The following is an 18,463-nucleotide window of genomic DNA, read 5'->3' as shown; positions in this document are numbered from 1 at the left end:
TTCTACAACATTGATTGTCATAATTTAACGCTTTAACAGCTGTATCACTTACTTCCTTGTCATATTATACAAAGTCACCAGCAATTACTTTTTGTGTGAACATTTTTCTTTGGGACGGGTTGTTTCGGTAATTTGAACAATTCTTCAATTTTCCAAGTTAATTTTCAAGTTCTGTCAAAGATTTTTTCTAGTTCTGTTATAATTTAAGTTCTGTCAAGTAACTGGCCTATAGTGATATGATAATAGAACTTGAATAGGACCTTCACAGAACCCGAAAATGGACGTCGAAATTTGATGAATTGTTCAAATTCTCCGAAACAACCCGTCTACAGTTTGTAATTCATCCTTTTCTGTTTTTATATATTTTAATAAGCATTCAGGTCTTTAGCTTTAAATTTACGCCACCCTCAAATATGTGTCCAGTTTGGCGGCTTGAACATACGCCTAACCATGTTATAAGGACGTCATCGTTCTCCGATTCTCCATTTGAACTCCAACGGTCATCGGTGCAGTCTCATGAGTGTGGAGGTTGCGATTGTTTTTTGACGATTTATACTTAGCCGACTGAAATTACGAACCGAAGCATAGTTCCAGTTTGCCTTCTTTTCACTCTTTTATATTTATTAAATAATATAAAACAAGGTCCGGGTTTGTATGTTTCGAAATTTGATAGGGTTTTTAGTATCATTTAGAGAATATCTTCTAGAAGGTTGAAATTTGATAAAACATACATATTATATTTATAGAAAGTAACGAAAAGTCTAGCAACGCCAGGTACACGTCAGCTAGTACTAAAATAAAGTCGCTATCCGAGTCTGTATGTGCGCTTAGTTTTTCTAAACTACACAACAGATTTTAATAGAATTTTCACTATGATTTAGAGAACTTCTTCCGGTAGATTTATATATATAAAACATGCATATTATATTTAAAGAAAGTAGAGAAAAATCGAATAACGTTGGGTTCACGTCAGCTACTGAATGAATAAGAAACGAATACAAAGATAAGATTAAGATTACGTCTTAGACCTAATGTTATCTTGAAAGGGATCGAAAAAGAAACACAAGATTCCGAAATATTAGACATGATCTTGCAACAAAATGATACTATCTACGAAGCCACTGGAAATGATAAGGAAGCTATTAAAATTCTAAGATTCACAAACAACAGGAAAAATGATAGGCTACGAAATGTTATTCTGATCGTCAAAAAAGAAGTACATTCAGCTATGTTAAAACAAGAAAGAATAAATATAGGACTCCAGGAGTCCGAGTCGAAGACAGCTGCCCAATCATGCAGTGCTATAAATGCATGGGATACGGTCACTCCGCCGCGAGATGTACTGAATCAAAAGATCATTGTCCACACTGTGCTGGTGAACACAAATCATCTGACTGCACAAAAAAGGAACAAAAAGAAGAATTCCGTTGCTGGAACTGCTTTAAAATGGCCAAAGGCAAAATTGAGGCACCAAAACACAGATCAAACGATAGGGACTGCCCCTACCGTACCATAATGATGTCACGCACAATGGAGAGAGTTGACTATGGCTAACTCAACTGTAACTACAGCATCCGGGACCCAGGCCAGTATAAATGAATACAAATATGAGAAAATTGAGGACTATAAGCCAATAAAAAATAGCCTTCGAATAATGTATCTTAACGCGAGAAGTATCAGAAATAAAACTGACGAGATTGAAGAAACTTTAAAGAGCATCAAACCCACTGTACACGTACTTGCAATATCCGAAACCTGGTTGGAAGATGGTGAAGAGTGCTTCTTCAACATCGACGGCTACCAAAATACATTTGCGTCTCGCACCAATGAAAGAGGAGGAGGGGTGATTCTCTACACACACCATTCACTAAATGCTACAACTATCGAAAAACATTGTAGTGAAAATTCTTTCTTAGGAATTAATATCCGTAATAGAAATTTTAAACCGTTAAATATTTATGTTATATACAGAAAGCCTACCTCAAACATTAACGAATTCTTAATGTATCTTGAATCTATTTTAAATAACTGTAGAAATGATACCCTTATCTTTGGTGACTTCAACATTGACATTCTTCAAAAAAATAATACATCTCTTAAGTACATCAACACGCTAGACTCATACAACTGTTTCATATGTAACACATCCTATCCTACACGAGTAACAGATACCTCTACTTCTCTAATAGACCATATCATCTCAAACAGACAAAATATTTCCTCAACTACTGCAAATATAGTTGCCTACCTAAGTGATCATAACATTTTGATATTAGATTACCAAAACAGCTTGAAACATCACACTAATAATAGAATACATTCTTTTTCAAACAACACCAAAACCAATAAAAACATGTTAAAAACATATTTAGAATCCCACAACTTTCCACACGAAACCACCAGTAATGCCAATGAAAACTATAATAATTTTAATGAATACATCAAAACAGCAATAAAATCATCCCAACATAAATCTGGGTTACGCATAGGAGACCAACGGAGGGGTAATACTCCATGGTTTGATGCAAAATTAAATGCACTTATCAAACAGCGCAACAATGCGTTTAAACTCTGGAAAAAAAATCAGCAAAGTGATATATTCACAGCACTGAGAAATAAAACAAGAAATCAAGTTACCAACTATAGAAGATATGCTAAAACCAAATACTTCACGACTATATTTAAAGAAAACCTGCGTAATCCGCGACAGACATGGAAAATACTAAATGCAATTCTAACAAATAGCTCGACACCCCAGAAAGATGAAATTGAATGTCTTCTCATTAAGAATGAAGAAATAACATGCCCAACACAGATAGCTTCAACTTTTAACAACTTCTTTATATCGGTTGGGGAAAACTTAGCAGCCACAATTGCATCATATCCAGATGATTCTATCACTATAAACACGGATCAAAAAGCAATCCAGTCCTTATACATGGCCAAAACAAATAAAACAGAAGTTCTCAGTATCATCTCTCAACTAAAGTCTAATGCATCTCCAGGTTTAGTTGGAATTACACCAGTGTACCTGAACTTTTGCAAAGATATATTAGCTGACCACCTTGTTTTTCTTCAATCAATCCCTGGATAGTGGAATCTTCCCAGATCGACTAAAGATAGCAAAAATAATTCCGATTTACAAAGATGATTGCAAAAAAAAATCCTTCTAATTATCGTCCTATATCCATCCTATCTGTCGTCTCTAAAGTTTTTGAAAAGGTTATTAAGCTTAGGCTCACTAAATATCTCTTATCAAACAATTTACTCGCATCCCAACAGTATGGATTCAGAAACCAATCTAACACAAAATGTGTTGCCTTCGATTTTGTATACGCCCTCCAAAAGCATATAGACCAGGGTAAGCATGCTGCAGGCTTATTTATAGATTTAAAAAAGGCATTCGATACGGTTGACCATGGGATACTACTAAAGAAGCTAGAACACCTAGGCATAGTAGGCACTCCCCTGAAGTTACTGTGTAGCTACCTCTCTAACCGACACTGTCAGACCTTTGTTGGAAAAGGGACAAGCAGCATGGGAACGATAAAATGTGGCGTGCCTCAGGGCTCCGTACTTGGACCATCACTATTTTTAATATACATAAATGATATTGCTAAATGGGGACTTAAGGGTACAATACAACTCTATGCAGATGACACAGTGATTCTTTATCACAATAATGATTTAAACGAACTTGAAAAGGAAATGGAAAGGGATATAGCTTGCCTGGCAAACTGGCTGCGATTAAACAAACTTAGCCTAAACATAAAAAAAACACATTACATACTGTTTGCAAATAAAAAAAATGTAAGTCTTAATATAAGTCTTGATAATAACCGCCTTGAAAGGGTTGATGTTACAAAATATCTTGGCCTTTTCATTGATTCACAACTCACATGGAATCACCAATTTAAACATGTTCTATCCAAAATTACTCCTATAACTGGTGTTTTATATAGACTTCGCGGGTTACTTCCTCCCTCTCTATTAAAATCGATTTACCATGCTATGATTCACTCACATCTAATATATCTCGCCGGAATCTGGGGATTTGCTACAAAAAAAATGATTTCAGAAGTCCAAGTCGTCCAAAATAGAGCCCTGCGAAATATTTTCAGTCTACCTTGGGACACACATGTCAAAGACATCTACAGAAACACCCAAATACTTCCTTTTAATACCATTCCCACTTTTGAAATAACGAAAACTATATTACAAGTAATTCAACACTCGGCACATTCCAACACTACACTCTATTACAATTGCGACGTACACCAACACAACACAAGAAATCACAACAAACTTCATATACCAAAAATCAAATCAACAAAATATGGACTAAGATCCCTAGAATACATAGCTCACACAAAATATAATCAACTACCCAACGAGATCAAATGTGCAAGACAATGTAAAAAGACCCAAACTAACATGCTCAAACTTCAACTTATTAATGACTATCTGAAATAATAATGTTGTGTATGTCCCATCATATGTCCATTTAATACATACAACTATATGTTTCATGTAATGCATATCATTCCCGCAATGAGTTTATTAACTCCTGGGAGTACGATGCTTTACATATAATACTATATTCTGTATTGTATACTTTAATAAATAAATAAAAAAAAATAAAAAAAGATGTTAAAATTTCGTTTGTAACAGGCTAGTGGAGCGCGGTTAGCCCTGTTCCCAACGAAAAATATATTCTTTAGTTTAAAGGGCAAACGAAATCAATTGTGTCTGTAATAATGTTTCGGGCCTTTAGAACAAATCTTCCTAGCTTTATTGATTCTCACTCCTACGACATGAATCTCTTCAATTTCAAAAACATGTAGACTCCTAGTGTGGAGGACAATATTATCTTTATCTATCTATCTATATAATATACATATTTAAAGAAAAGTGTGTGCGGATGGATGTCTTTGTTTTTTATACTTTTGTTGTTATTTTTTATTGAAAGTTTTTATACGGCTTGGAATAGTTATACAAATAAAAACACGTTGTAGTACGTAGCAAAAAATACCACAAAAGGCAAAGCCTGTGCATGGGTAGTATATAGTAGATTATAGTAGATTGGGTAGATATAGTAGATTATAACATTTCTTAGTTTTAGGTGGAAAACATAATAATATTTTGTACACTTCCTTAGAATACAAAAACAAAAATATCACAACTGCACACAATCAAAAACAAAAACAAGGGCATGAATGTATGGATGACTGTTGATTTGTAAGAAAAATATATCTGTTTCGGTGTGCTTTAGTCAAGATTTGATGTGTATTTTTTAAAATAATAATTAATGTTTTTACGTCTCATCAAAATTTGTAATAAGTGTGTTGTATATTTTAGGGGAAAAAAATAAAAATGCCTTTGGGCTAATCTTGTTTTGCAATGAGATACTGCATATACACATGTTCCATATCTTCACATATCTAGAGTTTTATTAAAAATAAGTGGAAAATTGGAACTAGTGTCTCCACTCACTAAAATCCCCTTTTTTTATGGAATCCCCTTTACCCACCCCTTAAAAGCATAATTTTGATACTTCTTGATGAAATTTTGCAAACTTAAAAGTAAAATAAAAAACAGGAAAATTACTGTTTAATTATTTCGAAAAAAGTCCGCGTAAAGTACGTGCAATACCAGTGACTAAGCTAGTACCTTACAATAATAAACACGTTTAGTTAGAGAAAAATATATACATATATTAAAAAGTTATATATATATAATAAATAAAATAAAATATACTATCCCTTCTATATTTTTTCAAACAATTCGCGTAGTTACAGTTTTTCCCTAGATTTTTAAGTTCACAAGTTAGTAATTAATGCTTTTAATTCCTAGAAATGCTGTTATTACATAGTAATTGCGGTGATTACATAGAAAGCGAGTATTATAAAATACTAATATGACGCGTGTAAAAAAATATCCCATGGTGTTTGTATGTTTAACAAATAATTCATAGTAACACACACAGACAAGATGAGGTGAAATTGTCCAGATACTAATAATACCCACGATTATCCTCAGACTATTATCTATATAAGTGAGGTCTTTTAAGGATCCGTCAGTCAGTTCGGTGTTTGGCGGTCAGAAAGGCAATACTCTTATAAAGTCTACTTAAATAATAACATTATCGATTAAAAAGTTTTGTGGTATCCAGATAACAAATAACGTGCGAAATCAACGGATTTTAAACATTTTAGAAAGGTAAAGAGAAAACCATATTATTTTTTTAGCATTATTAATTATTATTTACGTATTGCATTTATTAACATTGAAAACACCATAACAATTTCAAATTTACGAATTTAGAGGAATTTAATCATATAATTAATTTGGTAGATATTTATTTTAAAAAACTACAAAACTTCATATAAAACTTTTTTAATTATTAGAAGTAGTATTATATTATTTTTCAACAGTGGGTAGGTACACACAGTTCTTCAAATCAATCATACTAAATTCGGTTGTCGGTGCATGCGTGAATTGATCGCGTTTTACTGCGTAATGCGAACAATGGTTCAATTTCAATTAACTTTTAATTTATAAAATTGGAACTGATAAATCATGTTGTTTATGAATGTGTTTATTTTATTTAAATGTTTGACTGATGTTAATTTTAGTCTCAATAGGTAAATTTCTTCTTTTTAAAAGCAGTAATCTTCATATCAAATCTTGTTTTTCGAAAATAATTTCGGCTTCACAAAACCTACAAATAAAATAACCCGTGATTTTTCGTTAGTAATAATTGCATGTACATCTGTTTTGTATTTTTTTGAATTAAATATTATCATGTTTAATGACATCCATTTAAAATCCGTAGTGTGATCTGTATGTTGTCTAGTATAAACTAAATCATTTAATTAAAAAAATTCGTACAATATTTATAAAAGCAATATCTTAACCCCTGGGGCTCTGGGCATATGATGTCAGAAGGTCAGTAAGAGTATTTCCGATTTGGAATAAAAGCAAAATAAATTGAATGTTCCTGAAAGTATCCGAAAACTAAAAACTCTTTTTAAAAGTTTTTGAAATTACAATACCTATATTTATAATTAGAAATAAACATACAATTTTTGAAATGTAAAATGTTAATGCAAACATAAAAAGTTTTAAAAATGGCTCCCCCATCGTTTTTTTAACTATGGCGAAAAAAAAACACATATTTTATTATATAAATGTATTACAAACATTAAAGCCCCCTCGCTTTTTGTCTTTTCGTATGATTATGATTCATTGAGGTGTAAATTTTAAGTCTTCTGTGGTTATATTTTAGATTAAAATATAAAGTGAGGTATTTTCTCTTCTAACGTCTTTTATATCATATTTCTCATGTCAGTAAGGGAGATACAATGATTTCTATGATACCTATATTTCTCACCATGACAATGAGGGAGAAGCAATGATTTCTATGATACCCATATTTTTCACCATGATAGTAAGGGAGATACAATCATTTCTATGATTATTTCTCACCATGACAGTAAGGGAGATACAATGATTTCTATGATACCAATATTTCTCACCATGACAGTAAGGGAGATACAATGATTTCTATGATACCTATAGAGTTGTTCTCAAAAGCGAACAATTAGCCCGAGTGGTTATTAAAACTTTAATTTAAAAAGAAAAAGAGACTGAAATAGTTCCATATTTAGTTAATTATGGTTCAAGTTTTTTCACATTCCGAAGGCATTCTCAAATTGTCGAGCTTTATTTTAAATCACGTATTTATTCTTCGTTATTATTTTCTAATAAAGGGGTTTTTAGAAAATAATAACGAAAAAAAAACATATAATTAAATAAAATACTTTGTTTAATAACCACTTAATTTTTTATTAATTTTCACATCTACCGGTTTCGCTTCAGTTAAGCTTCATCAGGATGTTAATTAAAAACTAAAAAAAACTGAAAAAAACTGAAAATTAAGTGGTCACTAAACAAAGTATATTATATAATTATAGAATGTCTAATCACAAAGTAATTGCTTCCTACGAAAAAAAAAAAACAACTTTTTAAACCATTAGAAAACGTCTGAGTGCAATCCACTCTTGAAAAAATAAATATGCCATGTAAAAATCAATGACATTATACAAATACAAAACACGTTATATTCCTACTAATCTAACAAAACAATGTAGCATCGCTTTTGAAAAGGATAGCCATTTAAAGAATATTTGTGCGCGAATGAGCTAGCTTTATTAATCGCTCATCAAAGTATGTCCACTGGACATATTTCAGTATCACGCGCGTTATCCCAGTAACGTATCTTAGTAGTAACTGCGTAGTAACGCAAACTCAAATCCTCACTCTATAAATTCATCTGAGATTTAAATTGACAAAGTTTTATTGACTCTGCAAACCCAAATCGCATAAATAAATAAACCGATGTTTGTACAAAACTTAAATTTTATTTTTATTGTTCAAATCTTTAAGCGGTTTATTTGAAACCTACTCTTTTTAGTGTTTGATTTGTATGCATCTTGTAATTTTTTTACATATTTCAGAGGTGTGATTTCAATGAGATAATCAAAGAAAAATGCAAAATGACTACTTAACCCTTAGTGTGCCTACTAAGCTACCTAGTGGCCCGCCTTGCGCCGACTGACACTATTTCGTAATAACTCACTTGTTTTTTGCAAAATGATGTTCTTGTAAGCTGTACTGTTTTACCAGATAATGTATTTATAAAAATCGTATATTATCGTATATTAATCGTATATTCTATACTATATACAGGGTTTTCCAATAAGAGGTGTTATTTTAACCTTTTCCCGTAAAAGATCAATGGTTTCGTTGCTTGTGTGGCATGTAGCGCCGTCTTGTTGAAAGTAAACGTTGAACAGATCAAACCATCCAATTCCGGCCATAAAAAATCATTAATCATCTCTCGATAGCGCAATCCATTCACCGTAACTGTTGCTTCAGCATCATTTTAGAAAAAGTAAGGAAAAGTAATGACTCCGCCAGACCATAAACCTCACCAAACAGTCACACGTTGAGGATAGAGAGGCTTTTCAACCATAACTTTTGGTTTTCCGAGCCACAGATGCGACAATTTTGCTTGTTGACGAAGCCACCGAGGTGGAAATGGGCCTCATCACTCAAGATGATTTTTCGATGGAATTCCGGAGGATTTTTACGCATTTCAAGGACCCAATCAGCAAAGACACGACGTTGTTAATGATCGGCCGCCTTGAGTTTTTGTGTTAACTGAACTTTATAAGCCTTAAGATACAAATCTTCATGTAAAATACGGTGTAATGACGTTTGTGGAATGCCTCTTTTCAAAGAACGACGAGGAATGGACAAACCTGGGCTTTCTTCAACACTTTCAGCTACAGCAGCAATATTCTCGGCTGTTCTTGAGCGACGTGCACGGGTTTTATTCTTTACATCGCTAAGTTGTCCCAACAGCTCGAATTTTTCCACCAATTTCTGTATTGCCGTCCGACAAGGTGCTTCACGACGACCCAAAAATGTTTGAGTTTTACGAACCGTCTCTGCCAAATTTTCACCATTTTTATAGTGAATTTTAATAATTTCAATGCGTTGTTGAAGCGTGTATCGTTCCATTTTTATTAATGACATAGTTTCTACTTGTCAAATGTCAAAAAATGACAGCTTCAAAAGTAACATCTACCAAAATAGTGGGCTATTCAAAATAACACCTCTTATTGGAAAATCCAGTAGTTTCCCCAGAATAGCTACTTATATTCTGAGAAATGTTTTGCCCTCTCTAATATTATATAATGAAGAAATAACTGAAACAAAAATATATCTTATTCTGAATTTTCGATGTGCTTTTTCACAGATTAAAAATCAATGTTTGCAAGTGACGAAACGAAATGCTAGACTAATATTAATATTCATTATTTACTTACCTGGCGAGTAAAAATAATTTTAGTGTGTTAGGGTCATTTTTAAGGTTCAAAATACAGGGTTTTCCAATAAGAGGTGTTATTTTGAATAGCCCGCTATTTCGGTAGATGTTAATTTTGAAGCTGTTATTTTTTAACATTTGACAAGTAGAAACTAAACCATTAATAAAAATGGAACGATACACGCTTCAACAACGCATTGAAATTATTAAAATTCACTTGAGTAAATCAAATGCAAATTATCTTGAGTGATGAGGCCCATTTCCACCTCGGTGGCTTCGTCAACAAGCAAAATTGTCGCAAGAGTTATTGTTGAAAAGCCTCTCTATCTTCAACGTGTGACTTTTTGGTGCGGTTTATGGTCCGGTGGAGTCATTGGACTTCACTTTTTCGAAAATGAGGCTGGAGCAACAGTTACGGTGAATGGATTGCGCTATCGAGAGATGATTAATAATTTTTATGGCCGGAATTGGATGGTATTGATCTGAACAACGTTTACTTTCAACAAGACGGCGCTACGTGCCACACAAGCAATGAAACCATTTATCTTTTACGATTGAATATCAAAATAACACCTCTTATTGGAAGACCCTGTACTATAAAGTACTATCAATTCGCGGTGGAATCGCTGGCATTCCAAGGGTTAAATTATCTTGTATAATATTCCACGAATGTCTCTTTGTGCAGTCAAATAACATGGACGTGTCTTCATATGTTTGTTATGTCTTAATGATTTAATGAGTCAATGTTGGTTTTAGGGGAAGTAAAGATTTTAAGTGAGAAATTATCATTACTTTATTAACGCCCCTTTTAGGGGCTTTTACATATGAACAGTAAAAATTATATATTAATACAGTACATGTTTATTATACATAACTAAACTGTCTCAGTAACAATCTTTTATATTTGTTAAGTGATAAATTAAAGATGCCCACTGATTCGGTATAGTTATTTTCTTCCATTATTCTTGGCAATGAGGAATACATGTGGTAGTTAGTACCAGAATTTCTCCACTGAAATATATATGCCGACTTGTAGTATTACGTAGCGGAATCCATAATATGGGAAATTTCCAGGTAAGAATCAAAAAATAGTTTGAATTATATAACAATAAATTAACTGTCCGGTTAGTAGCTAAGTGGCCTCTTTGATTTGTAGCGGGTATTGAACGCTCAACAAACAGAAGTAATGTCAAACGCGTTAATTATAATGATATGAAGCCCGTTGATTGATTGATTGTCATTAATGTTGCCTTACGAGGTTACGAGTACGATGCGTTAGACCGGAAGAATGGAACACACGTTCAGGGGAAACCATCCAGCTATATTTGTATAAGTCTGCAGCACATTGACGTTATCAATATGAAATATTAAGATATATGACTCACAAGGAAAAATCGTCCTTTATTGATTCACCAACCGGTGACATCGTCTAGTGTTTTTTTAAAAATTAAATTGTTTTAATGATTTTTTAAATATATTTTTATGCGACACTTCACAAAAGCCCCTCTGTCTGTACAGTGTATAGAAATGGAAGTGTGTCGCCACCCAGTTGGGCAGCGTTGTGAGGCGGGTTAAAGTAGAGGCTGTAGAAAGTGATTTATTAATGCGGGTCTTTAAGACGTTTTTTTATCCTGGCAAACAAAATTGTTTTAGCATGATTGTTTTCTTGTTAACAGTTTTACTTATAATCCTGAACAACATGTACAATGGTGATTTATTTTGGGGTATTATGCCGTGTTGCACTACCTCCTTCTTTAGCCAACGTTTGTAAGACAGCAACAATGTACAGTAGTGTATATCGATTTTTTTTTTGAAATTCACAATTTAATGTTGATAAAAATTTGGTATCTTTTTTATTTTATTTTTTATGTGACACCTCAGAACGTCCCTGACTGTACACAGTAAAGACAGGGGAACTAAGTCTTGCAAACATCGAGTCTTTCGTTTCGGGAAGGCTTTCTAGGGCATTCAATTATATATTTTAGTAATATTTAAAAAAAAAAAAAAAAATCCGTAAAATAAATTAAAAAATGTGATTAATATCATTTTATATTATCTACTTCTGGATTATACCAACTATTTCGGTGTAAAAATCGTACAAATAAATAAACTAAAAATTAAATATTAGTTAACAATTTGGTTACACATGCGCAAGCTAAATACATACTCAGTCAATGTCTGTTTTAAACTTGTTTTATTTTTTTAAGTTCTATAATGTAAAAAAAAGAATTCAAGGAAAGAAAGGCAAAATAATGTGTGATATTGGAGTGAACGCGATTATTGTTTTTTTTTAAATATTTAGATTACACACTAATATAATCACTAATATAATCAAATCACTAGATGGCATTAATTACATCTATTAAAAACATTAATAGAAGGAGGATGAATAGACGCAATTGCCCAGTAGACGCATTTACCCCAGCTGACCTTAGTTCATTTAATAAGAAGTTTTTTTTATATGTTGCGTTTGGGCATATTAATAGATAACAATATTATATTTATTACAAGGGGCCACGTGAGATATCTAAGTAGGTAGATAATATTTATATAGTTTGTGATTACATCGAAAACTCGTGTAAGTAGAAAAAATAAAATGTCCCAGGATCATTGCCTTTCAAAAGAAGAAATTTACCTTTTGAATTTTAGCAAACTTGAAAAATTGCGACATCTGTCGAACATTTAAACAAAATACATAATTATTAATCATTAAAATAATTTTGGTACCTTCTTTATCGCTTGTCTGATATGATTTATAACTATTTATCAGTTCAAATTTTGAAAATTAAAAGTTCATACTTGAATAATTTTACGCATTACGCAGGAAAAATCACTTCACGCATGCACAGACGCACCGACAACCGAAATTATTATGTTTAACCCCTCCAGCGTTTGAGGGTCAAATATGACCGATTTTATAGTGTTTTTATATTTTTTTATATAATGCGAAAATACTTTTTTTTTAAATAATAATTATATTCAAATATTTATACTGGAATCCATTAATAAAATCCTAAAAATAGTCGAAATGAATAATTCATATTTCGCGCTACTATCGTAACAGTCGGTTTAACTTTCAAGATTATTTTTTTAATTTTTTTATTAAATGAACAAGATAAAAGTGAAGGTACAGTTTTCTTACGAATTTCCCAAACAAAACGAATGTGTTTTCGAAATATCGAGTTTTCTCATTTTTTCTATGATTGGAGTAAAAAACATATTAAAAATGTGGTTATCGTTTTTGACAACATTTTTCACGTTTGGTATTAAAATTATATTATTTAAAAATCACCGAAAAGATAATAGATTATTTAGTTTCTAAACTTTCGAAAATTAAAAAAGATGTATTTAACGCATTTGAAATGCATAGAAAACATTGCAAACTGAACAAATGATGTGAATGTACTGAAGGGTTAATTAAAAGAGGTCACGTGATATATCAAAATGAATAATTATATACATTATAAGTAGGTAGGTACATAACATTGGAAATAAATTATTGTATTTGCACTTTTCCATAAATAACGAATAAGCTGACGTGATCCCGGCGTTGCTTGGGATTTTTAATGATTTGAAGTAAAGGCTTTGAGGTTGTGAATCCTAGTGTAACTAGGTCTATTTTTAGGGTGGAAATAATATTACTAGTTGTGGAAAAGTTAAAGTTTTTGTTTCATTTGATCGTGATGTCTTGTATACCACATCGTTACGATTAAAATAAACTGCATTATATCAACTTAAATTTGACTCCGTATCTTATTTTAGTGCAGAGATATGCTTTAAGTCTTCCTCGGGCGTCCCCGACTATTTCTGCCATTCGAAACACTACTGACACTAACAAAAAAACATAGAAATTTTAAGTGAAATCGGTCCAGTAGTTTTTGTGTCTATATTATTTTTACTACTTATCTTGCAAGTACTTACATAACATATGGGAAAGTACGTAAATGATTTATTATTGTATCCCTTTCTTTCTTTTTAATTAAAAAAAATGTTTAGAATTGTAAAGAATTAATATTTTGTTTCTCAAATTTTTTATTTTGTTTAATTATAGATGCGTTCCTATATTTAATTAAATTACAATATTTTACGTGGTATCAATGTTACTAGTTGCAAAAGATTGTAAATTTTGTTTACAAGTCCAATTAGCGAACACAAATACTCAAATAAATAACAGTTGATTGACAGATTTAAAAAAAAAATCATTCCATAATTATCAAATATGTATACAAACCACGTAGACGCATGGAACCCCCGAAGCACTAAGTTCACCAATCTTAGTAATGTATATGATATTCATAATATAATTCGTTAATATCAAAGGGGAATCTCTTAAGCGACGACTCACTCACGCCTAAGTAGACCAAGATAATAAAATATGCGAATACGGGGAATTCAGAATTCCAGAGTCAATCTTAAAATGCTTATTTAAACATCGGACGTTGCTCAGAATTCGCATTACCAGTTTTACAGTTGCGAAAGCACCATCTATTGACGCTTTTCCAAAGTGAGTTATTTATACTTATTCAAACAAAGTTATAGTGTTTTCAAATTTAAAATCAAATTCATAGATAAATTGATAGTTTATTCCATCGTTTCAATTCATAGATAAATGTAGTGTTTTCAATTTCAAAGACCATTCCATTGTTACAAATCATAGACGATTATAGTGTTTCCAAATTCAAAGATTATCAATTGTTACATTTTTTTAGAAAGACAAAAATTCCCGGGTTACGAATAACCAATAACAATAATTTCACAATCTCTTACTACATCACAAAAAGTTGAAAATGTTGCTCGTGTCATGATGGAGAACTTAGACGTTGCATAGATAAATAAACTATTATTTGCAATTTTTGTTATTTGTTTTTGGGGTGTTATGCCGTTTTGCGCTAACTCCTTCTTTAGCCAACGTTTCGGACAGCATTGCAGTGTCCATCATCAGGGCAGACGTGTTATTTACAAATAACACGCCGTGAAAATCTTAAATCATATTATTGTTTGCAAACTCAAATACAATGCGTAAATAAATCTAGTTTTTCCAAAATCAAATTGGTTAAAATCATAGATAATTCTGGTGTTTCCAAATTCAAAGATAATTCCTTTGTTATAATTTATACATGTCTTTAGTGTTTCCAATTTCAAAGATTATTTATTACAATCCATAGATAAATCATATGATTCCAAATCAAAAGGCTGTTTATTTATTTATTAAATAATTACAAATCATATATAATGCCAGTATTTCCAAATTCATATACTATATTTATGTTGCTACAATTCAAAGATTTTTTTTATATTTTTCACAGAAGTTACCAGTCAAAATGAGGTTCGCAGTAATAGGGGCCGGAGTAGCTGGTCTGTGCTCCACACACTTTCTGAAGAAGGAGTTTCCTGATGCAGAGGTGGTCATTTTTGAAGCCACTGATAATGTCGGTGGAACTTGGAACTACTCTGAAGCCACAAAAGACGAGGAGTTCAATATTCCGATAATGACCAGCATGTACAAAAACCTGAGGTATATATTCTATTATTTATTTATGTTTATAACGTCGCTGAAAACGCAAACGCGAATAACCCGCATTTACGAAGTTTTACAGCTTTAAATGTTATTTCGTTTTAAGTATGCTTCAATTGTTATGAAGGGGGTGGCCAGAGGGGTGGGTGGGAGGGGTAGGTTAAATTGTTAATGTAAGGTAATGTTAATGAGAGTTTTAGCCATATCATACTAATTAAGCCGATGTGTATGCTTCAGAAAACACTTGACGAATGTATCCATTATTTCAACTGGAGGTACTTTTTCCCTTCTACACGGAGAAAACGTACTGATATAGAATAATGCTAATTTATTTAAAATCTGGTCAAATTAATCGAATTCCCGTTAATTTCATACAAATTCTAATATTGTCGCATTTCATCATTATATTTATCAGGAAAAGCTCACCTTCTTTAGCACGTATTCCAATATATTCTGAATGAACTTATATTTTACTAGGAAATGAAAAGCAATCGTGTTTTTAACAGTGTTTTAATAAATCAGCCATACTAATTTTTCTCCGTGTACCTTCGCAGTTAAAGAGTTTGTGATGAAATTACATATACTTAACATGTCTTACACAATTTATTTTTTGACTGTTACCTTAGTTTTTTCTTCCTATAGTTTTGTGATATAAGGAATTTTAAAACTATAAATTACATGCTATCATACTTAATTGACTTTGTGACTTATTTAATCTTTTTTTACCAGTGTATTTACTTTGCAATCGAGAATGTTGAAGTTTGAGTTAGTGAGTTGAGTGAGTGAATGTTGAATTTGAAGAATGTTGAAGTTTGAGTTAGTGAGTTGAGTGAGTGAATGTTGAAGTTGAAGTTGAAGTTTGAGTTAGTGAGTTGAGTGAGTGAATGTTGAAGTTGAAGAATGTTGAAGTTTGAGTTAGTGAGTTGAGTGAGTGAATGTTGAAGTTGAAGTTTGAGTTAGTGAGTTGAGTGAGTGAATGTTGAAGTTGAAGAATGTTGAAGTTTGAATGTTGAAGTTGAGTGATTTCGTGGGGGTTTCCGAATCGATTTATCATAAAATGGAAACAAAAAAGTATTAAAGGTATCTACTTGCTTTTCAGTACTTTAGTACAGATGATGTTTGTTTTTGATTCGACGGTAAATAGTATTGTATTTTCAGGACTAATCTACCAAAGGCGGTGATGGCATTTTCCGACTATCCCATAGCCGATTCCTATAAAACATTCATGACTAATGAAGACTTCTTAGAATACCTTAATAATTACGCCAAACACTTCGACATAGAAAGACACATAAAGGTTTGTATGTTTCATTACCAAATAACAGACAAATTGTCGAAATATGTATTTGCACACCTTACATGGCTTATAATATTTGCTTTAATTTATCATTAAATTTCCAAAACAATATAAAACCTACACTAACTTTCAGGCACATAACTTATGTTACAATTAAAACAATATAAAAACTACATTAACTTTCAAGCACATAAAACTTCATTAACTTTCAAGCACAAAACTCATGTTACAATTAAAATAATATAAAAACTACATTAACTTTCAAGCACATAACTCATGGTACCGTTAAGAAGGCCATGTTCGTACACCCATAATTATTTGAATGTGGTCTAATATCTACTTAGAGTAACAACCTTAGAGTACAAATAAGTGCCAGGGGGGAAAATTCCAATCGCCCACCATTCAAAGGCTATTTTATTAATAACTTACTTTATTATTTGGTTGTAAAATGTACCATTTTATTAGATAATGTTTTATATATTTATATACTGTCTGTCCTATATATGTGGATAGCTACTTATATTCAGAGAAATGTTTTTTCCCTCCAATGACATTAAAAAAATATGTAAATAAGAAATAAGAAAACATTCTTAAGTTTTATTATATTTTACGAAAAGCTAAATAAGTAAACTTATAAATAAAAAATAAAAAAATTTATGAGACTTTCTTATGAATAAATATGGCTTTGAAAATAGGAAATATTTTTCACTTTCACTAATTTATTTATGCATTATTTATTAATTAATTAACGGACTTCGTCCAGTATATGACAAAGCGCTTGAGATTCAGGACAATGTACAATGCAAGGGTAAAGGATGGTATATAAAAGCAGAGAAAACAGGGAAAACCTAAGAAAATAGAAGTGTCAAGTGAAGTCAAGACTTTACTAAAACTAAAGTGATACAAAATATCCTCAATTGCATAGTGAACGACAAAAAACATTCTGACTTATACCAAAACAATCAAGATCTTGACGTGATTTGACCATTCTACATATTCTGGACAGTGGTGAATTTTAAGCATAATTAGTCGAGTGTTGATTGAGGAAGAGCAAAATGTATGAATGTAAAAATTAATTAATTAATGTCAAAATTAAAAAAGATAAAATGTATGTATTTACTCGTATATGTATCGAAACGAGAGTCTTAATAAATAATAATACTATAATAATTTATTTCCTTGCCAGTTGAATAAAATATGTTTTAACATTTCATTATCTTATAAAATACAATAAAACCGGGGCAAGTGATGTATGCGAACTACCAGCGAATCCACGGTGGATTCGTCGGCACTCTGCGGGCACAAACATAAGAAATCCACGACGGATTTCTTGGCACACTACGGGTTAAGGATTTAATAGCTAGCCAAATGCAGTTTAAATATTCAGGCAATATTCAAGTAATTGCAAAAATAAACATATAGGGTTTTCCAATAAGAGACGTTTTTTTATTATGTATGTAAATTTAATTTTTATTTATTTTATATACATAAACACACACTCGCCACAAACTACACATCACTTATCACTTATCACTTCTTTTATTTTATTATGTATATACATTAAAAATGACAGCTTCAAAAGTAACATCTACCGAAATAATAATAATATTCAAAATAACACCTCTTATTGGAAAACCCATACTTCGTCACTTTACTTGTTACTAACAAATATTATTTGTATTCAATTTTATTGGATTATTATTAGTTTTATCTACTTCTTCAATGATAAATACTATTTGAATGAACACATTTTCTT

At 31.6% G+C, this 18,463-nt stretch overlaps 1 protein-coding gene across 4 annotated transcripts in view; it reads left to right on the top strand.

Moving 5' to 3' along the window:
* Positions 1 to 18,463, top strand: part of LOC149416717 (senecionine N-oxygenase-like) — a 59,484-nt gene that overhangs the window by 30,147 nt on the left and 10,874 nt on the right. For 2 of the 4 annotated variants that reach the window (XM_089640905.1, XM_089640906.1), the window contains exons 2-3: positions 15,202 to 15,410; positions 16,569 to 16,707. In XM_089640905.1, coding sequence (XP_089497031.1) covers positions 15,217 to 15,410; positions 16,569 to 16,707 — 333 coding nt within the window. In that variant the 5' untranslated portion in view covers positions 15,202 to 15,216. Of the gene's footprint in view, positions 1 to 6,090; positions 6,220 to 14,354; positions 14,400 to 15,201; positions 15,411 to 16,568; positions 16,708 to 18,463 lie in introns of those variants that run through there. The other 2 variants (XM_089640904.1, XM_089640903.1) reach the window with 2 other exon arrangements.

Source organism: Hesperophylax consimilis, chromosome 16 (genome assembly GCF_061612785.1).
Source record: "Hesperophylax consimilis isolate HC1 chromosome 16, BYU_Hcon_1.0, whole genome shotgun sequence".
NCBI lineage: Eukaryota > Metazoa > Arthropoda > Insecta > Trichoptera > Limnephilidae > Hesperophylax > Hesperophylax consimilis.
The sequence above is the reverse complement of the archived record's forward strand: the minus strand, read 5'-3'. Positions and strand labels throughout refer to the sequence as shown.